Source organism: Vipera berus (assembly GCF_964194415.1).
Source record: "Vipera berus genome assembly, chromosome: 7".
NCBI lineage: Eukaryota > Metazoa > Chordata > Lepidosauria > Squamata > Viperidae > Vipera > Vipera berus.
The window spans coordinates 46,043,587-46,065,800 of NC_138209.1; the positions used below are offsets into that span (position 1 = coordinate 46,043,587).

At 38.3% G+C, this 22,214-nt stretch overlaps 1 protein-coding gene across 1 annotated transcript; it reads right to left on the reverse strand.

Moving 5' to 3' along the window:
* Positions 1 to 6,743: 6,743 nt before the first annotated feature.
* CFAP96 (cilia and flagella associated protein 96) lies at positions 6,744 to 22,084 on the reverse strand. The gene is made up of 8 exons (XM_081332282.1): positions 21,951 to 22,084; positions 20,751 to 20,905; positions 13,146 to 13,368; positions 11,232 to 11,369; positions 11,059 to 11,134; positions 10,196 to 10,375; positions 8,886 to 9,058; positions 6,744 to 6,987 (listed from the first exon to the last, which is right to left on the reverse strand). Exons 2-8 carry the CDS (start codon positions 20,848 to 20,850, stop codon positions 6,939 to 6,941), a joined length of 939 nt encoding a protein of 312 aa, XP_081188408.1. The 5' UTR covers positions 20,851 to 20,905; positions 21,951 to 22,084; the 3' UTR covers positions 6,744 to 6,938.
* Between the last annotated feature and the right edge of the window lie 130 nt (positions 22,085 to 22,214).

Consider the following 22,214-nt stretch of genomic DNA (forward strand, 5'->3'; position numbering starts at 1 on the left):
CACTGAAAGTTCAATCAAAGGAAACTACTTCAGTGTTCTGAATTAAAACAAATTAAATCACTGAAAAATTTGAACTATTTAGATGCTGCTATACATGTGCAGAAACAAAATGTTTCAGATTCAGAAATCCAAGCTGAATCAATTATTTATTTTGAATCGTTTTACCTGAATCAATCTAAATGTTGTTAATGATTGGTACAAACTATCAAACTGGATTAGCTTTTTAAATCAAAGCAATAGGATTAAAGCTGATTTGCACACCTCCACTATCCATATTGTAAAAACAGTACATTCAAATGTTTCTCTTACTTTTCCTTACTTTATTTAAAAAGAGAGATGCGCAGCAACCACAAGTTCTACATGAACATGGCAAGGATATTATTAGGTTAGTGGGGCTGCTTAACTGTTAAGATCCAAATACTCTAAAACAGACGATTTGAAGTTCATATAGTTCATATAGGAAACTAATAAAGATCTAAGATAGAACTAAATGTATATACCCTTAAGACAGATTACAGAAGCAACCATTTTATATTTTATTCTTAGTATTTATATATTCAGTATTCTATGAAGACAGTGTTTTTGTAGTATACTGTAATTAAAATCTAGATTTTTTTTCCCCACATTTGGAATTTTAATAATGAACTTCCTTGGTTTCTCATTTACTTGTCTATTTACTTGACTATTTGTGTTCCAACACAGATCTTCCCTCTCTTACTGTTTAGCTGCTATATCTCTTATCGAGCTTCACATTTATTACCATCAACAAAATCTATATCAAGAAAATTGGCTTGTAGTTATGCAGTTTTTTAAAAAAACATATTTGCTTCTAATGTACTAATATAGTCTTTCTAATTTACTGATCTTATAATTGAAGTAATTTAATATACTAAACATAGAAGGGTGTTACTTTTTCATATTTTTTAATGAAAATTCTGGGAAAGGATGACAAAGTAAACAGCTGATGACCATGGCAAAGACTAAGGAACCACTGAATAGACCAGTTCCTTGGAACTTCTCCAAATAAGGAGAGGATAGATGATTGACCACAGGTGCTCCAGATGGCTGCTCCTCATTAAGAGACAGCAGGACAGCAGTTTTCTATGGGTTTGGGTTCCTGGAGACAACAGTATTAATCATCTTGCTCACAACCAGGGCAGACCCTTTTAAAGGACACTTAAGTCTGCAAACGTCACTTTCTAATCACTTTTAGAAATTGTTCATTTCATTTCGAATCTATTAGAAAATGAAAATACCGGGTAAGTCTGCCTTCAAGCCTGAATGAAAGAAAGTTTTAATCATAAGCTTAAGAATTTAAAGTATCTGAAATAAGCAGCCTAAAGCTAAAAAAAGATAGTCATCTCAGAAAGTTATAAACAGACTAGAGTTTTAAGTAAAATGGAATATTGAAACTTTTACAAGAAAGTTTTGGAAGTAATTAAAAGAGCAAACAGCATGTGGAAAATAGATTCTGTTTTGCGTTTTACAAGATAAAACAGAAAGTAATTCCATGATTTTGAAAACTGGACATCAGACAAGACTAAAGTTTTTAGACAGAAAAAATATTTACAAACCTATAAAACATTCTAACAATGAAAATGCTGAAGGAGATTTTTTTAAAAATGGAATCAGGAAATAGCTAAAATGTCAATAATTATGTCTACTTCTGTGGACATGTGGATTGACAACTGTCATGGCAAGAAAATGATTTAGAAATGAATAGTTCACAATATCTATAAAAGAAATTGGCTGACAAGAGTGATGTAGATATTTTTTTCTACCAGATTTATAAAAGATTATTAAAGTCGAAAAATTCCATGTGATGTAACAAAGAAAAAAATGAAATCAAATCCCATGACAATATTTGAATGAATTGAAGCTTAACTTTGTTAGAAATAAAAGGACATACATTGGTTTATTTGATCAAAAGTTAAAACAAAATATGTTGTTACCTCTGGCATCCCTTTAAAAAAAATTTGCAGACACCAGGACTGAGTTGTAATGATTTATCTATAGATAATAGGATATAGAATGAAAATATTTGTAACCTTAGAAGGGATAGTCACTGAATTTATCTTGTTATGATAAACATTGGAAGTCACTTTTATATATTTTCTCTTTCCTTACTTCTACATTTTCTTATCTTTTTTCCTTTTTTTCTTGCATTTTTTCTTGTTTTCTTTTTGTTTGTATTAGATTTTTGTATAATTAAAGTTCTAAATGAAAATGTATCTTAGAATACTTATTTTCCTTTAAATGATGGACTGTGAAAGATCCTTAGATACACATTAATTTTTTTCATTGCCTTCAACATACCGATAGTTGGATCAGGAAATCTGCATAGCATCAGTCTCAAGAATCAAGGATCAATTTCATGAATTACTGCTTATGTGTAGAAAATTTTTCATTATAGATATCTATGTCAATGTATATACAGAAGAACTGCCACTCCAGAAGCTATGTCTGCTCCATAAATCTGTTAGTAACAAAAAATGCAGTTCTTAAATTAGCATACATGACTCATAACATGTATTAGGATAACAGCATTGTGAAGTAATTTTAACTTACAAAAATCTAACCATAGAGGTAATCTGAAAATTCCAGGATTTAGGCAATTTTATATACACACATATAATTTCGTCGAAGGGAAGCAACTATTTTCAATGTATTTGTAGATCTTAAATGAAAAAACATGTATGTGTGTGAGAGAGAAAATGTATTGCAGCATTAATATTATTTGGAATAAAATGTTTATATAACGTTTGAAAAGTAACTGAACAGATGCCATGAGTATTTTGAAATACATCTAAAACAAAAAGGATATTTCCTCTCAGTCTTCCTGTCTCCCCCAATTACATTCCTTGCTTTTTCTGCTCTATAATGTGCTGGATTGAGTAGAATCTTCATAAATATATTGTGAGAGTATAGAAGGCATCATCCCCTTGCACTTTACAGTAGCTGAGTACAGTCTATCTGATTTCCCTTGCCCAGTACAGTGTATCTATTCATTTACTGCCTTATTGTTATGACATGAAAGTGAGAGGTGAGGTTTTCTTTATCTTCACTCTCTTGCATAATTGTCTTTTGGGCTTCAGAGATGTAGAGGGAAGTTTCCATATCTCACAATGAAGTAGGAGTAGTGTGTTTCATGTCAAAAGCAGAACTAAATACCTCTATTTCAAAATTTAAGTATATTTTTCTGCAAATGCTGAAGGGCATATTACAATTAAGGCAAATTCATTTATACTCATATCTTCAAGAAAAAAAATAAGTTCATGTTCAAATCTGAAGAACTGAAAATTTCAACATGTTCAAATCAGGACCACTCCATATTAAATAGGAAACTAGTTCAGCTTGCAATGCTACACATGTTCCTAAGAATAAATACCATTGAATTCTCCGTTTTAAGTTAAAGTATACGTAAAGAACTATCTTGAAAGAATATTGGACAACAGTATAGATATGAAATGATTAATTTTTAGAAGGGAGTTATCAAAAAACTATGATCTAATTTTGATTTTCCAAAGAATAGAAAAGAGATTTTACATCATTGTATTAATTTATATATATATTAGTTTGAAATTTTGAATGGTCTTGTAGAGACTGGAACATTGCCATTGGCAGCTACCACTTTTTACACCAATGTATTCTTACATGAGGGAGTTTACACAAGCATATTTTGTGAAGATTGTTTATTTCTATCTTTCAAGGCAACCTCTGATCATTAATGTCTTCTATAAACTAAGACGTAAGAACACCATGACTGTTAAGTTACATTATATTAGACTTTCTGTGTACTACATGAAAGCTACTTAGGAATAAATTCTCAATGCATCTTTGTGTTACCCTTTACGTAGGGAAAGCTTATACTATATTCTAAGATCTATAGAAATCACATCTAGATAGCAATTTCCTTATAACTTGTTTTAACTACTTTCCCAACATTTGCAATTTGCTAGAGTATGGAAAGATTGCTGAAATCCAAACAACACTGGAAGAAGAGCTCAGTATAGAGATGAATCACGGCAAAGTCAAGAATCACCACAGTACTTTTACAATCAGCTGTTCCAACACCATTACTGATGACTTGGACTTTCCTGTTATTGTGTGGAAGAAATGCAGTATTTTTTGCTCTGCTCCTTAATCCTTTGAAATTCTGAACAAAGATGTTAAGAAAGAAATATATTTATGACTGTTCAGCTTAAGAACTCAACTCAAGAATAAATATTGGCTTAACTATCGGCTTAAGTATAAGCTATTGGATTAACTATCGTAAATTAATCATAGAAGCAGAAATTAATCTGTGGTTTTAGATGGTTAAGAAGACCTCATTCATCTATGTGTTAAATAAATAATTACAATCTAGAATAACATTTTTGATCAAATTAAATTTTAATTTTAACCCTTATTTAAACCTCTGTAAATAAAGAATGATTTCTCCTTAATGCTGTTATATGTTGTAATAACTAAAGACAAATGTAATAACTAGGTTTGTTATTCAAACATCTTGATTAATCATATGAGTTTCAATCAATGAAAAGTACCTATGCATTAATTACAAAAGGAGAGGTATATTTTAGATCATTATTTTAAGTTTTTTTCCACAGGGAAAATATGTTAAGTTTATGTTAATGGGTGTCAGCTAAATTCTTGTATCAATATAATAAATAAACCACTAGCAGTATTTCAATTAGGAATATTATTTTAAAATAATTATAAGCACTTTATCAATAATTCTATAAATAGCCTCCAAGACTGGATCTTGGGCCTGCCATCATCAACGAAGTACATTTAGAGCAAAAGCCCGTTTAAATTTATTGCTCAAACTAAAGAACCATAGTTACCCAGGGTCCCTAGCTCCACTACTCAAAGTTTATAAGGCTAAGGTTACGACAATGCTCTTGTATGGAGCAGAAATTTGGGGTCTTTATTCAACCACAGCTTTAGAACAAACACAGTCCCAGCATCTGAGATGTATTATGGGTGTAGACCCAAGAACATCTGCTGCAGCAGTTAGAGCTGAATTGGGAATTCATACAATTCAGGCATTATCTAAAATTAGAGCTTATAACTACTGGTGCAAAGTTAATGAAATGGAAACTGATAGACTCCCCAAATTATGCCTACTAGAGCAAATAAAACTGCAATCACAAATCTCCTGGATCACCAAACTAACAAATTTTGTAAGAAGCTGTGGCCTTCCTGTTTCTTGCGTAACAGGAGAACAATCAAAAAAAAGAGTTGCCCAAAGAATTAAGGATATAGAAGCACAAACTGATATAGCTATCCTTAGTAAGGTGGGTAACTTGAAATGGCTGAGTAAATACAAATGTACTTTTCAAGTGGACAGTTATTTGAAGTCACAACTCCCAAAACATCTTAGGGAGATATTTACGAGAGCGAGATTCGAACAGCTTGATACAATGGTCAGATATGGGAGATTTCATGCTATACCGTACAATGAGCGTCTCTGCATTTGCGGAGCGGCAGAGGTAGAGGACCTGGCTCACATCCTATTTGACTGTTGTTTGTATAAGAGGGTGAGAGACAGGTATCTTGGTCTATATACCAAACGAATGACCCATTGGGATCCCCATATTAAAATAACTTACCTTATGTCCGGCCAGAACTTGAAAAGAACATTCAACGTAGCACAGTATTTAAACAAAATGATCCAGTTAAGATCTGCATATGTGGGACTGATTGGGGTAGATTGTAAGGGCGACTCCGAAATATAATGTTACCATATTTTATCTATATCTTAAATTTGTATTTTATTACTATTTTAACTTAAATTGTATTTTAATTCCATTTTAAATTGTATTTTATCAAATTCCATTTCAGATTGTTTTTATCTAGTTTCGGTGACGGTTTGTTGCTGGAACTTTGTACTTTGATATGGCCCAAGGGCTAATCAATAAAGTTGTTGTTGTTGCTGTAAACTATAAATAGCCCAATTCTGTACCACTCTGCTCAAGAGATAATCCCGCTAAAGTCCAGCTGAAACTCAAAGTTCATTGCGTTCTCTTCAAAGCTGGTACATCTTGTCCTTGGATTGGAATGAGAATGTGACATTCATAGGTGGACATTCAACACAAGTGTACATATGTCCATTTAGAAAGAACCTGCAATGATTTCAATGGATTTACTTCCACATGAGCACAGGAATAAACTTTAACATAGAAAAACTTCTGTTAGATCAGAAACACTTCAAAAGTCTAGCCTATTTCTTACAGCAAACAATCAGTAGCCAGCAAAAATGCTCTTTAGTATGAAATAAAGGGAATTGAAAGGGAAAGATAACTTATTTGTTATCTAGAGATAAAATACAGACATGATGACTAAAAGACCCTGGTTCTTTAGTTCTTTTCACTTCCATCACAAACTGTGGGATTCAATAGCTCACTGGATGACTTGAGACTTTTCACCCATTCTAAAGCTTTAAAAGTTCTAAGTTGGGGAAGAAGCCTAGCAAGTCTGGTTCCACAGTGATAGTATGAAGTTAAATTCTCAGCTTTCATTTTAAATGTCTGAAGAATATTCATTTCAGTGTAGAGTTGCCCAGGTTATTATTAGTTGCTTTCATTCAAGAGCATTTACAGTTCACGGAAGTTCATTTTAAAAGAGCAATTATTTAATGACTACATTCAGATTAAAAAAAAGACACAGGACAATAATAAATAATTGTATTTCTTTTCATGGCAGAAAAAAAACCTCACACACCAAAAAAATAATATCTGATATGCACAACATAAATAACATAGCAAAATTTAATTTACATTTTACATATATCATCAGTAACTATATTATTAATTAGTTCTTATAAAATGAAGGCAGACAGCTGTATCTGACATATTTCTCTCAGCCACAGAACTTTTATTTGAGCTGTTACTGTTTGCAGTCCAGAAAGTACATTCTTTCACCTTGCTTTTCTGCAGCTAATATGACATCACACGGGGATTTGTGTAATTAGTTACATTTAATGACCTGAAATGTAAATACAACAACGTGTCACAAGACTAAGTTGATATATACATTCTATTTTTCTCAGGTAAAAATTTCCTTCTCAAGAATGCCTGAAATCTTGTATTCTGCATTTTATGAATTTTCAGTAAGATTCTAATTCAAGTTTTGATATACTTTTTTCTTTAAATAAATACAATGCAGCATTTTTTTCTAACTCAGATCCTATGAAGTTCAGATTAAAAACAACTTGCTTCCAGCCACTGACCCCAAACATTTTTCTGTTTTGCAGCTAGTTGCTCAATATAGCAATATTTTATGAAGTAGGTTTATGTTTATTTTTTCAGAACATAAATCTCCTCTTCCCCTCTTTACCTCTCAAAGGTCATCCTATTCCATCATACTGGATTAGCATCAAACTTCTTTGGTAGCTAACAAAAGGTACAAAGCAGGAAAGATAGGTGTGTGTGTGTGTTTTATAAAACAACCAGTAAATTAATTGACAGGACTGAATATTCATGTCAGAATCCATTTATCACATTCATAAATGTATGTTTAAAACATTATCCCCCCCCCCCTGGATTCTGTCATCTCCCGAGGAAGGAGGAGCGGATATGGATTCAGCCTGCCTTAGGTTATTTCAAAGACCAAGGGAAACCTTTTGAACTGGGGGAACAAAGGGGAGGGTTAGGGAAGGAGGCATCTGGCCTGTGTCTCCATTTGAATCTGTAAAGGAAGAAGGCAATAACCGTAAAGATTCGAAGTTTCTTTTTTCCCAGGAAAGGGATGACACGAAGTAAATGATGGGGGGCTGACCAAATGGGGTTGAGGGAAGGGGGGGTTGAACTGGGAACTCTTTATAAAGTTTCAATCTGTAAAACAATACCAGGTCCTGTCTTGTATTTCCACAACCAAACATGTCCTAGTAAAAATTCCTTTTGGACTAGAACTGACTCCAAGAGTTTTTGTTTTCCTAAGACGTGGATTGGGGTGGGTCCTGACAGTTCATTCATTTGCCTGAATAACAACGTTCATTTGCCTGAATAACAACTCTTCACGTTACATTTTTACAGCCACTTCATTAAAGTTACCATTGGCTTATCAGGTTCTATGATAAACTATTTTTTAAGTGGGGTATGTTCAATTCCTATTTTCCCAGATGTTTGCATAGAGAAACCACAAGCAAGCACATTTCTTGAACTTTAAGCCTTGGAGAGATTTAAAACAGCTTTAAAAGACTGATATTAAGTGCAGATCTGGTCTGTAACACAGATAACTCATCAAAATGAACCTAATGTTATATGACTTCCTGTATGCCTTTAGAGGCACGCATTTTTCATTTGAAAAAATAAGGATAAAGGCAATGGATGAGGTAGTAAATAGATTGGTTAAACAAGGATTGGTTGTGAGGATAGAAAGAAACCAAGCAACATATTTGGTGTACATTAGATTTATCTCTTTCCTGTCCCTTTTTTTGAGGTCATACTTTTTCTTGGCTTACTATTTCTTACCTCTTTTCCAACTGCACATCCCAAAGATTGGTGGGTACATATGTAAATAAGTGAGAAGGCCTTTTTATATAATGTTGAGTTACAGTGCATTTGGTCTAATAGGTCAGGCATGATATAGATTCTTAATGACTTTATTAGATTTAGCTAAATCAGGATCCCACATTTAAATAAACAGTCTTAATTATATTATTATTCATCAGTCTCAGGATTCAAGCTTCAACTATACAAAACAGAACAAGAATTCTTCAAAACATCTGGAGAAATTCAACACATTTCTCTCCCCACTGAGTAAATAAAAAGAGAATCTTCACAGAATAGTGTATAGAAATAAAGGGAATAGCTACCAGGTTCAAGAATATCTACTGCAGAGATTTTCCTAGAAATTAAATACTGCGATTTGACAATACTTACTTTTCTATGTTTAAGGCCATAATACTTCTTACTGGTCTGCTCTTAGTACCAGGATTAGGGTGAAATACGTTTCCTTGTTTATTAGTTGTGGAAGCCCTAGGCATTCTAATGCCATATGGGTCTGTAGAATGAGTTGGGAACGGATCAAATGTGCCTGCTTTCATGCCTCCTGGCTAAAAGGACAAGAAGAAATGTCAAATACTGCAGACTTACAAAAGAATACTTCATCTACACAAAACACAAATATGAATTTAGCAGCACTATGAGCTGGTACAAAGTAATATAAAAGCCTACTTCAAGTATAGCGCCTAATTTCTTTTCACGGAGAATCACAAAATCATAAGCCTCCAAGAGCTGGTCTCAAGAATATAAACAGGTCTGTCCTGAATAATATTTGGCTGTGACACCACTACAAAAAGCAGGACTATAGACCAAGCTAGGTAAAAAAAATCCTGAAAGAGATGACTGTAAATTACTTCTGTATTATTGCCAAGATAATAGTGTGAGCATGCACAAATAGTCAAAAGAATCAAGCTTAACTTGAAGGAATCTTTATCGTTTTAATGTAGCATTTGAATTACAATTTCAGCCAAATGCTAGATTACCTTAGTTAATACAGTAATATCCTACTTTTCCTCCAAGATATATTTATACAATTTTCACAACAACACTGTGAGGAAGTCTAGAGTACTGCTGAACAGTATTTCATTCAATCTTGGTACATATGATGACCAAACCAATTTGAACTTTGATATACGTGATCCAAATTCATGACTACATACTTTGCTTCAGCCATATGCAGATGTAAAAATTAAGAAAGGAACACTGATTTAATACACAATTATAGCAATAAATACATTACAGATACATTGCAGTATAGCAGATTCCGTATATTTCAGTAAATTATAACATTAATTACAACTATAATGTTTGATTCATACAACACATTGAGCATGAGAGTGATTATTTGATTTTGGTTCATCACAGATGAACAACTACAGAAATTCTTCTCTCTTTTTTTGCTGATTTTGTTTCTAATTGTGTTTTTCTAGATCTGCAACTTATAAAGGAAGGGGTTCCAGGATAGGTCACTTCTTGGATCTCTATTTGGATTAAATCTGAAAAAGCTATGATGATTCCATAGATGTGCTTTTTTCCAAAATTAATTGGATATTTATTTTTCCCCAATAAATTTAGCCCTTTACACTGCGGTAAATATCACACATAATCTCTTTTCTTTGCTAAAAGAATATATCTGTAAAAGTAAAAAGTAAAAATTTCTTGAGAAGTCTGACTATTAACAAGCACACCTTTTTAGCTGGAGAACTTGGCTTGAAAGGATGTGGAATGGGTACTTTTTCAGGTTGTTTTTTTGGTGGAGGCAATGGCCCTTCATCATGGTAAGGATTTGTATTGAAATATTCTCGGGGATAAAGATTTAACTTGAATGGTCCACCTTTCATCAGATGGCGATGTTCTTCAGATATTTTCTGGGCAAATCAGAAATGGAAAATGTCACATTGAGCTCTTCAACTCCTTAACCAAAGCTAGGGGTAAGATTAAGGCTACAACTCTATGCTCACATATTTCTGGATAAGCTCTACATAGCTGTAATTATTCCTGAGCAAACTTACATGGGATTGCATTTCTGAAGTTATAAATGCAATAAGTGGTAGAAAGTAAGTATTAATGAGCATTAAACTTATAAAGCCAAATACATATAAGGCAGGACCTTGGACACTATGACATTAAAGCAAATAAATTTGCAAACTAATAAAAAAATAGCATGGCTTTCCTTTCCTTCACCACTTAAAAGGGCTTTCTAAAACAGGTTTCACATTAAAGATAAATCCATATATGGCTTTAATACAATCCATACCATTTTGGGAACAATCACTACTATATAATTTTTTTAACTGAAGTTAACCTTAATAGGTAAAGGTGCAAAACCCACTTTCCAACCAGTTACTGTACTGATGACATCAAAACTAACCATAATAAATTAATGAAACATATATTGAAATAATATACAAAAATGTATTTTTATTTCTTTATCAAATAAAGGCTAATAATGTATAATTTTATAGGATGGTACCAAATAAAGTTCGTTTAGAAGGAATAAGATATATTATCAACCAAAATAAAATAAAATAGAAATCCAATTGAATTTTACCTTAAAATTTATTCTTCCTACGTCATACAATTCAACTGAATGTGTATATGGTTTACCTATGGTGAGATTTGGATACCTAGATACAGAAATAAAACAGTGATGGCAGCAACATTCAACTATCTCTTCCCTTTAAAAAAAGGTATATTTGATATTAAAATTCTAGAACGTTTTACCCATAGCCAGTTCCTTTCTTCCCTGGACTGGTGTAGAGATTTTTCCCTGGTTGTACATATGCAATCTTATCTTTCAGTTGAGCACTGAAGTAGGGACACGGACCACTAAATGTTCCGTAGTAGGTTCCTACGCCACACCTGAGACACAGAAGGAATACAGAGATTAGCATTCTCTATTAAATATTAAATATGCGTAATATAATATAATAATATAATATAATATAATATAATATAATAATATAATATAATATAATATAATATAATATAATATAATATAATATAATATAATATAATAATATAATATAATAAATATAATATAATAATATAATATAATATAATATAATATAATATAATATAATATAATATAATAATATAATTAATATAATATAATATAATATAATATAATATAATATAATATAATATAATATAATATAATATAATATAATATAATATAATATAATATAATAAATATAATATAATATAATAAAGTTTGCTTCAGATAAACAAGCTACAATCTTAGCGTACCTGTTCCACTAAGAGTGACTGCCCTATTTTTAAAAAATACATTAAAGGGGTAATGATATTTATATTTAATTGGAATTAAGGCCAAATGAAGTAAGTGGACTTACTTTTGAATATATACATATATATATTGGACTCTGCTTTAAAGTAAATAGATTAGGTTTTGTAGACAGTCCTCAGGTCACACTCAGTCCCTACGTTCATTCTTGCAGCTTCTGGAACACCAAAAACTCTGCATTTTTTTTCAAAAAAAGGGGGAAAATAGGTGCACTAAATCTTCATTAGTTTTAATACTCTTTTTTGGCTAAAATCACCCCCCAGACTTCCAAAATAATAAAAAAATGGTGGAAAAAAGAGCCCTGCTCTCTTTAATGATGTCACCTTGCTACTCTCAGACTTTATATCATATTTGCTTACCTTTATTTAGAAAAGCCAACAGATTCCTTATTTCTGCTTAGGTGAATATTTTAATGTAATTCTGCATTTCTGTACCTGAATTCATTCATAATACTAAGTCAGAGGCAAGCAAGTTACATCTAGTTCTCCCTGATTCCTTTTTGAGGCCTTTTAGGTCCTCTTAGATTGCAGAGCCAAAATATGGCAGACACATCAAAACCACTTTATTGGCAAAAATATACAAAGTACCTGGAGAAATAAGCTATCAATTATTCTATAGTTTTGACAATACACATCCCTGCAATCCTTGGGAGCCATTATTTAAAAAGCATGGCCATCATATGCAAAATGAAACACTAAGACAAAAAAGTTGGCTGCTTAGAGTGTGGTGCTTTGCAGTTTGATTTTCTTTTCTTGCTCAAGCTACCTCAGAGCAAGTGCTCTGTCTAATATTTTGTAGATAATTCTTTCTCTCCTGATTATGCTTTGTTATGCAAAAATAGTCTGGTATATTTTCCTAGGCAAGAGTTCTTCCCAGCATTCCCCAGTCACTGTGGCCCATTGTGGAATATGGGAGCTTAACCAAGTATAGCACACAGTTAGAAAGAGAAACATCTTCATAGGTTTTCCCTACATATTTCAATATATGCCCACCATTCATATTCAGAATGTTTCCTAGAAATGATATCTGGGGTGTTTGTGAAAATTGGCAGAAATTAAAATAAGCCATCTCAGAGGAAGAAAGGCATTTGTGGCACTAGAGAGGATCTGGGAGAAAAGAAAGTTAGAATAATTAGAATCACAGGAGCGAACATTTATGGAAAATCCAGTGATAAATATGTGTTTACCAGGAAATGAAATCTCCTACCAGCTTTTGTGGCAACTTACCGTAGATATCAAAGGAAACTTTAAAATGCATTTTTAACTGAAAATATCAATATAAGTAGATAAATGCCATATAACTTATATTACAGTAGTGGCTTTCCTAGAACTTACGGAAATTTATCTCCATTATTGGGAAGAAACGGTCTGGCTCCCAGATTTTTTTTTGCCTCAGCCAATCGGTATCTTCTCCTTAACTGAACGGGATTTGAATAACTTTCACCTTCAAAAATTCTTGAAAACTGAGGATCAAAATATCCTGCTTGGGTGGCTGCTTTCTCTTTAATACCTCCAGGTAGCATTTGTTTATTCTTGCCTGCAGCTTCATTAAAAGGGCCTTTAAAATAAGGGAACAATTTCAGCATCGATTCAGTCATTTGTATTAATTCTGCCATGGGGAAAACAGCTCAGAAACTGCATGGAAACTCAATAATGTCATCAGAAGTTGACTCTGACTCAAGGAAGATTGTACTTTGCTTTACATTTTGCACCTAAGCTGCCTTGAATCTGAATATGAAAACATGAATTGTTTTCAATACTTGTTCTAAGAAGCAGTTTTCAATACAAATCATCATATGACCATTAAAAAGATTACAGCATGCTCAAGTCTGAACAAAAAACTGCTTGTTCAAACCTGGCCTTCTTCCTTAAAGATTTAAAATTTGTTCCCAAAAGTAGATGTTACATTGGAAAATCTAATACTATCATAGAAGGAAGGAGAGAATGTTCCTTTTCCAGAAATTTGAGAATCTCATTGCCTAAAGCATGGCTAATCAACTTACATAGAACATTCAAAAGAAACTTTACTCTCCTACCATCGGGTAGGAGATACAGGAGTATAGCCAGCCGTACCAACAGGCTGAAGAACAGCTTTTATCCATGGGCTCTTAGGCTCTTGAATGGGAAATAATTTTAGAAACTTTATGCATGATTGACTTGCAAGGCCGATGTATTGCGCAATTACCTCACATGGTGTAAAAAGATGGAGGGTTTGTTGTCACTGTGAGTTGGGGGTGGGGGCACAAAGGGAGGCTCAGCCAATCTCATATACATGGTTGTACTTTGACAATAAAGGTTCATTCATTCATTCAAACAAGCAAGCAAAAAAAAAACATACCGTATATACTTGAGTATAAGCCGACTCAAGTATAAGCCGAGACCCCCAATTTTACCCCCAAAAACTGGTAAAAGTTATTGACTCGAGTATAAGCCGAGGCTGGGAAATGCAGCAGCTGGAGGCTGGATCCCCCGAAAGACGTCTCTGCTGAGATGAGAGAACGGGGTGGCAAGCCGCCGAGAGAATGGGGCGGTGGAGTGCTCTGCCGAGAGAATGGGGCGGCTTGCTGTTCTCTCGGTGCAGCACGGCAGAGGCTGGATCTCGCGAAAGAAGTCTCCGCTGAGCGAGAGAATGAGGCGTCTCAGCGCCCATTTTCTCGGCGAAGACTTCTTTCGGGGGATGCAGCTTCTGCCGCCCCTTTCTCTCAGCTGCCCAGTGGAACAGCTTGCCACCAGAAATCAAGAGTGCTCCATCACTGGAGGTTTTTAAGAAGAGACTGGACATTCACCTGTCTGAGATGGTATCGGTCAGTGGTGGCGAAACTTTTAGAGACCGAGTGCCCAAACCGCAAGCCAAAACCCACTTGTTTATCACAAAGTGCCAAGGCAGCATCGGCATTCTGGTGCCCTCGGGGGAGGGGACAGGGAGGCGCCTCTGAGTGCCGCCTCTGGCACGAAAAAAAAGGGGGAGCAAAAAATGGGCCACCGTACCGCAAGGCACAAAAACGCCAACCGCCGCGCCGCAGGGTGCAGATACAAGGCACCGCACCACGTGAGAACGGGGCTGGGCTAGTGAGTATCACGCAGGCACTAGCCCCGCCCCCTTTGCAGCATGTGCCTGCTCGTGGCCCCGTGCGCGCATGCATGCATGTAAAATGCTTCCCCCTCCCTTTTCTTCCAGTCCACCAACCGACAAGGACCTGCTGCTGGCAGCGGTGGTGGCGCACGTGCCAACAGAGAGGGCTCTGAGTGCCACCTCTGGCAGGCGTGCCATAGGTTCACCACCACTGGTATAGGTCCTCCTGCTTGAGCAAGGGGCTGGACTAGAAGACCTCCAAGGTCCCTTCCAGCTCTATTCTATTCTATTCTATTCTATTCTATTCTATTCTATTCTATTCTATTCACTTTCTATATTTCTATTCTATTCTATTCTATTCCATTCACTTTCTATATTTCTATTCTATTCTATTCTATTCTATTCTATTCTATTCTATTCTATTCTATTCTATTCTATTCACTTTCTATATTTCTATTCTATTCTATTCTATTCTATTCTATTCTATTCTATTCTATTCACTTTCTATATTTCTATTCTATTCTATTCTATTCCATTCACTTTCTATATTTCTATTCTATTCTATTCTATTCTATTCTATTCTATTCTATTCTATTCACTTTCTATATTTCTATTCTATTCTATTCTATTCTATTCCATTCACTTTCTATATTTCTATTCTATTCTATTCTATTCTATTCTATTCTATTCTATTCTATTCTATTCCATTCACTTTCTATATTTCTATTCTATTCTATTCTATTCTATTCTATTCTATTCTATTCTATTCTATTCTATTCTATTCTATTCACTTTCTATATTTCTATTCTATTCTATTCTATTCCATTCACTTTCTATATTTCTATTCTATTCTATTCTATTCTATTCTGTTCTGTTCTGTTCTGTTCTACGTTCTGTTCCATTCCATTCCATATTTTCTATTCCATTCTGTTCCACTGTCAGAGCCCATCGGAGGCAACCCAGTCAGCCCAATCAGGAGTTACACTAAGGCTACGCAGCCTCTCCTCTCAACCTGAACCCCTCCTTACCTTTCCTTTTATCTGCATCCTATTTTAACTGCCGGCTCTGCCCTGCCCTATTTTGTCCTTGAGCACTCGTGAGCTCATCAAGAAAAGAAGGTAACCGTGGGGGGAAAGGCAGGGCAAGATCTGCAAGATCCCCATTTGCATTTGACTTTGCCATCCCATCTGGTTCGAGATAACACACCACACACACACACACACACACACACAGAGAGAGAGAGAGAGAGAGAGAGAGAGAGAGAGAGAGAGAGAGAGAGACGCACACCTCAGCAAAAAAGAAAGAAAGAAAAAGAAGTAGTAGAAAAGGCAGAGAGCCCCTGTGGGTAGGAGTGAGGATGGGGAGAAACAGCAAGAAGACCGGGTGGGGTGGGGTGGGTTAATCACTAAACCTTCCAGTGTTTAACCAAAGCAGCTTTTGCATTTGCCTCCGTTTCCCTGCTGAGTAAAGCCAGACAGGAGGAGAGCAGTTACACACAAAGAACTGGGTTACAAATAAAGGTAACGGCAAAGAAAGTCTGTGTTAGAACCCTTGAAACGACAGGCGATCCCACATGGTGAAAAGAAGCGCGTAAGCCAAACTTACTCCCCTTCGGAAAGGCGCATTTACCGCGCAATCCCAGGAACCCTAAAAAAGGAAGCCCGGCCAGCAAAAGAGCCTGGGGATCCGAACGAAAGGCAGCGGTCCCTGCAGTTGAACTAAGAATGAAAAAGATGGGAAGTGGCTGCTTCTTTAAAAGCTCTCTTCTCTCAGGGATGCCCGAGATAGTGAATTGCAAGCAGAAATGAATTTCTCCTTCCGTTTCTGATCCGCGCAAACACCCAAGCGTGAACGCCATCACCTGATAGCTTGGGTGCCTGTTCAATTCGTTTGAGAGAGAGAGAGAGAGAGAGAGAGAGAGAGAGAGAGAGAGAGAGAGAGAGAGAGAGAGAGAGAGAGAGAGAGAGAGAAGGAAAGAGAGGATGAGGATGAGGAAGAGGATGAGGATGAACGAATTTTGCAGCGCGTTTGCTTTCAGCGTTCAATGAAGAAGGGAATGTTCTCCACTTCTCGCCTCAACTTTTTCTTTCCTCAGGAACCAGAGGCAAGGGCTTTGTTTGTTTGTTTGTTTTACCACGAGTTGACAGTTGGGCAGAAACCAGAGGGGGGAAAAAAAGAGTTTCGGGCTTCGTGGGAACCGAGGAAGCAAAACAAGATGCAAAGTCTAAAATCTATAGGCTCATAAACCACCCCGGTTTCTTGAAACAAACCGGGATTTCTCTACCCCAACCTTGAAACCATGGATCGAGTGAATCTCTTTACCGAAGAATGTGATGAACGGGAGAAGGTGAGTCTTCGCCGAGAAAATCTCAGCGCCCATTTTCTCGGCGAAGACTTCTTTCGGGGGATGCAGCTTCTGCCGCCCCTTTCTGTCAGCTGCCCAGCTAAGAGAAGGGGTGACAGAGGCTGGATCCTCCGAAACAAGTCTCCGTGAGAGGAGAGAACGAGGCGTTGGAGCGCTCCGTGAAGTGTGGGGTGGGGAAGCTTGCCGCCCATTGTCTCAGCGACGAAGACTTCTTTCGGGGGATGCAGCTTCTGCCGCCCCTTTCTCTCAGCTGCCCAGCTGAGAGAAGGGGGTGACAGAGGCTGGATCCCCCGAAACAAGTCTCCGCTGAGACGAGAGAACAAGGCGTTTCTTTCTCCCCCCCCCGCTTTTGCCGCTTTTGTGTGTGCGTGTGTGTGTGTGTGTGTGTGTGGCCCATCTGCAAAGCTGCCGAGGAAGGAGAAGCAGGATACTGGTTGGGGGGGGGAGCGGCAAAAGCGGGGGGGGGAGAGAGAAACGGCTCCGCCTTTGGTTCCCCCTCCTAAAGCACAGGGGCGCTAGAGAAAGTTTGGAGTTGGGTAAGGAAGGGTAAAATTCAGGAAGAAAAGCGGGGCGGCGGGCGAACGGGAGACCTGTACAAGGGGGAAGGGGAACTCTCTGCTTTTGTGCGTGCGTGCGTGTGTGTGTGTGTGTCCCATCTGCAAAGCTGCCGAGGAAGGAGAAGCGGGATACTGGTTGGGTGGAGGAGGCAGTGGCGGCGGCGGAGGCGGCCGCAGCACCGGCAGCCTTCCGCTTTTGCCGCTTTTGTGTGTGTGTGTGTGTGTCCCATCTGCAAAGCTGCCGAGGAAGGAGAAGCGGGATACTGGTTGGGTGGAGGAGGCAGTGGCGGCGGCGGAGGCGGCCGCAGCACCGGCAGCCTTCCGCTTTTGCCGCTTTTGTGTGTGTGTGTGTGTGGCCCATCTGCAAAGCTGCCGAGGAAGGAGAAGTGGAGGAGGCAGTGGCGGCGGCGGAGGCGGCCGCAGCACCGGCAGCCTTCCGCTTTTGCCGCTTTTGTGTGTCTTTGTGTGTCTCCTTCCTCGGCAGCTTTGCAGATGGGACACACACACACACACACACGCACACACAAAAGCGGCAAAAGCGGCAAAAGCGGAAGGCTGCCGGTGCTGCGGCCGCCTCCGCCGCCACCACTGCCTCCTCCACTTCTCCTTCCTCGGCAGCTTTGCAGATGGGACACACACACACACACACACGCACACACAAAAGCGGCAAAAGCGGCAAAAGCGGAAGGCTGCCGGTGCTGCGGCCGCCTCCGCCGCCGCCACTGCCTCCTCCACCCAACCAGTATCCTGCTTCTCCTTCCTCGGCAGCTTTGCAGATGGGCCACACACACACACACACACACAAAGCAGAGAGTTCCCCTTCCCCCTTGTACAGGTCTCCCGTTCGCCCGCCGCCCCGCTTTTCTTCCTGAATTTTGCGCTTCCTTACTCAACTCCAAACTTTCTCTAGCGCCCCTGTGCTTTAGGAGGGGGAACCAAAGGCGGAGCCGTTTCTCTCTCTCCCCCCCCCCGCTTTTGCCGCTCCCCCACCCAACCAGTATCCCGCTTCTCCTTCCTCGGCAGCTTTGCAGATGGGCCACACACACACACACACACACGCACACACAAAAGCAGAGAGTTCCCCTTCCCCGTTGTACAGGAATGAAAGGCCCCCCGAAGGAAGCCCAGCCTCTTCACCGCACCGATCCGCTGAGGAGGAAAAAAGCTTATTTCTATTGCCACGTGCAAACTAAATTAAAACAACTTGGGAAGCTCGCCCGTGGGCTGCATTTAGAAGGATTTGGGGGCTTTTGTGATTTGCTTCGCCTACAAGTGCCTTAACCACGACTAGCCCATGGCTCCAATTCAACAAAAAACGCTCTCTCGGTGCCTTCCAGATGCGCGAAGGTCACCCTGACTACAACCAGCCTGGGATTTGGAAAGGCTTCCCAGGTTATTGGGACAGACTGGCTTGAATACTTGGGGTAACATTTTTCAGGAGGAGGATCCTTATGTCCACCCCAATAGGGCATCTTCCCCTCACAAATCTTCCCTTCCCTTCCCTTCCAAGCGGGAGCCCCGCAGCAAATGACCAGCGTTTGGACAGCGTGTGAATGGGCGAGCGTCGCCGTCCCCAAACAATGCAATTCCTTGCAGCGATGCGGACAAGAGGGAAAGGAAGCCCAGCGGCCAGACTGCGCTGCCTCCCCAAGGGCTCGTAATGGCTTGCTGCCCCGCGTGAGCCCGCTGGCTGACGCTGGCTCGTCTCTCTCTCTCTCTCTTCTTTCCTCCCTCCCTCGGTCTCCCCCTCCCCCTTTTCCGGCTCAGCCCCGTCACCAGGAGACCAAAACGGGGACATCATGGCAGAGCGGAGGAGACACAGGAAGCGGATCCAGGTACCGGGCTGGCTTATCTCCTCCCTCTTTTCGCAACCGCTCTGCGGGATGACTTTCCCTTTTCCTTCTGGCTCACCCCCCCCTCCCCCGCCCGGTCATCCTTCCCTCCCTCCTCCCCCTCCGCCTCCTCCGAGGCCGCCGCCAGTCAGCATCTCTCCTACCGTTTTTGCGGCTTTTCCGTCGCCCCCGCCGCCGCTCCCCCTTCCCCGCAGAGCCGGCCGCATCCAGCGCCTTCTTCCTCTGGAGGGAAGCACCGAAGCCTCGGCCGCGCACAAGTCCTCGCTAAAAATATTTTTTGTTGACTGGAGTATAAGCCGAAGTGGAGTTTTTCAGCCCAAAAAGTGGGCTGAAAAATTCGGCTTATACTCAAGTATATACGGTAGTGTGTCCCCTTAAATAATATCTTAAATAACACATATCAGGAAATGTGTTATTCTATCTGAAACTCCCAATCAAAACCTCTTAAACTCTAACATCTACTCCTAAAGAAAAAATAAAAAGGCAAGAAAAGATACCCATCCCTATAATAAACTACCAAAATAATGCCACTTGGGGGTGTGTGAAAGCCCTAATAAGCAGGCATATACATAGAATGAAGGCTACTGCTAAGCTTGTAAGCCGCCCTGAGTCTTCGGAGAAGGGCGGGATATAAATGGAATTAAAATAAAATAAATAAATAAAAACCCATCCCCCAAATCTGTAGAAGGAATCTATACAAATGGGAGTACTGTATAAAATTAAAGCAGCTAAGGATAAATAATAAAGAAAGCAAAGAATAAGAGCCATTTAGGACAAAATGAGCTAATAATCCAGTTTTCTAGGGAGATACAGCAAAAGCAGAAAATTATAATGGTACTTTGAATGAATCAAATGAAACAAGTCATCTACATAACTAGGACATCTGTAATCATATTAGACATAAGGATTGTGCCAGTGTAGCTGCCTGGTATATTGTGAACATAAATCAATCTACCCCAGCCATTCTATTTTAACTCGGTGTTCATCCAACATGCTGTATTTATTAAATGCGGCAAGGAAGACCATTCTTGAAATAGAGAGAAGTCAATCTATAATCCTATATTGCTGAAGTGAATAGAAAAATGTACTTACGGGCAAATGGCGAGACATATTTATCTCCAATAGTAATATATTCCATTTCGCTAAAGAGGCCAATTCTGTCCATGTCTGTTTTTCCTGTTTCAGAAGGCATGTTTACTTCTGTATGATAACTTTTAGTCTAGAAAATATTTAAAGTCTTATGTTCCCTAGAAGAAAAGAAATACACATTAAAATGCTTCATTCTTTGAAGTATTGACTTCGATGATTGTGAGTCCAGTGTTCCTAAAGAACTGGTTTAAATATCGGATTCACAATCATCAAAGTCAATACTCAATAAACAATATGGGGGGGAAAACATTAAATATGAAATCCTGGATATTTTATTTTTCTACCTTATCCTCTTATTCAAATTACAAATACAAAATAAAATAGCAGAAGGGACATGTATCTGCAAAAGGACAAGTTCTATATAACTCTACTGCTTCTCAGAAATTTTTGTTATGACCAAGTGTGGGAAGTATCCCTGTTTAGTTGAACGGTACATTTATTTTACAACTCATCATGTGCTTTTCTGAAAAAGTGCTTTTCCAAACAAGTTCAGAGCACAAAGCAAAATTCTGGATATTTTTTTACAATTACACTGTAATAGAGCTTTCTGATGATAAATTCATTGGAATATATTTATCCAACAATCTCATCAAAATGATGAGAAGAATGTTTAAAATCAGGAATTTTAAATCTAATCTAACCAAATAAACTAGAGAGCTTTTATGGAATCCTACCTGTTACCATAATCTACAACTGTGACTGGTCTTGAAAACCTAAGCATTTCCTATGGCCTAAATCATATCCCTTCAACCAGTGTGATTAAAGACCAAACCCATGCCTTCCAGTCATGTATCAAGCAAACCTCAAAACAACAACAACAAAAAAACCATATGCTAAATTATTGTTTGCAATTAGCAAGGGTAGCTGGAATCCACTTGGATCCCACACTGTTCCAAGTTGTACCGGGCTGCGCATCATCTTTTCTTTTTGCAAAAGAGCTTACTGTACCTTCCTCCAAACCGTTGCAATTTTACGAAATTAATACACTAATCCAACTTTGGAGCACGGAGACGACGCCTGGAAGCGAGGGCTTGCACGGGATACGGGGAGTCAACTGGGGATTTCGGAATGCCCGCTCTTTCGTTTAGCTTTTTGGCTCCCAGTCACCCATGGCCGACTCAGACTGCCTTAACTCTAACTGACCCTCTCACTTTTTTCCCTCCTCTCTTCCACGCAAGACAGGCTAGGTTAGCTCAACAGCAAAGACCACCTCCTTTGCCTCTCTCTCCCCAGCACTCCATGATCGCAGCGCTTAGTTTCTCCCGCCCTTGAAAACTCTTTGTTGATACCAAGTTGCCATGGTTTCCAGGGCGCCTCCCTCCGCTCCCTCCGATGATGTCATGTCACAGAATCGCAGCGGCGCCTGAAGAGCGGAGCGAGTCGGGAAATGAAGTTCTGCAGTTTGAA

Coding starts and splice junctions, on each gene's coding strand:
- CFAP96 (XM_081332282.1), bottom strand. CDS start 20,850: ATGCCTTCTGAAACAGGAAAAACAGACATGGACAGAATTGGCCTCTTT. Junction 13,369..20,750: donor ATATGTCTCGCCATTTGCCC/GTAAGTACATTT, acceptor CTTATTTTAAAG/GCCCTTTTAATGAAGCTGCA. Junction 11,370..13,145: donor AATAATGGAGATAAATTTCC/GTAAGTTCTAGG, acceptor TCTGTGTCTCAG/GTGTGGCGTAGGAACCTACT.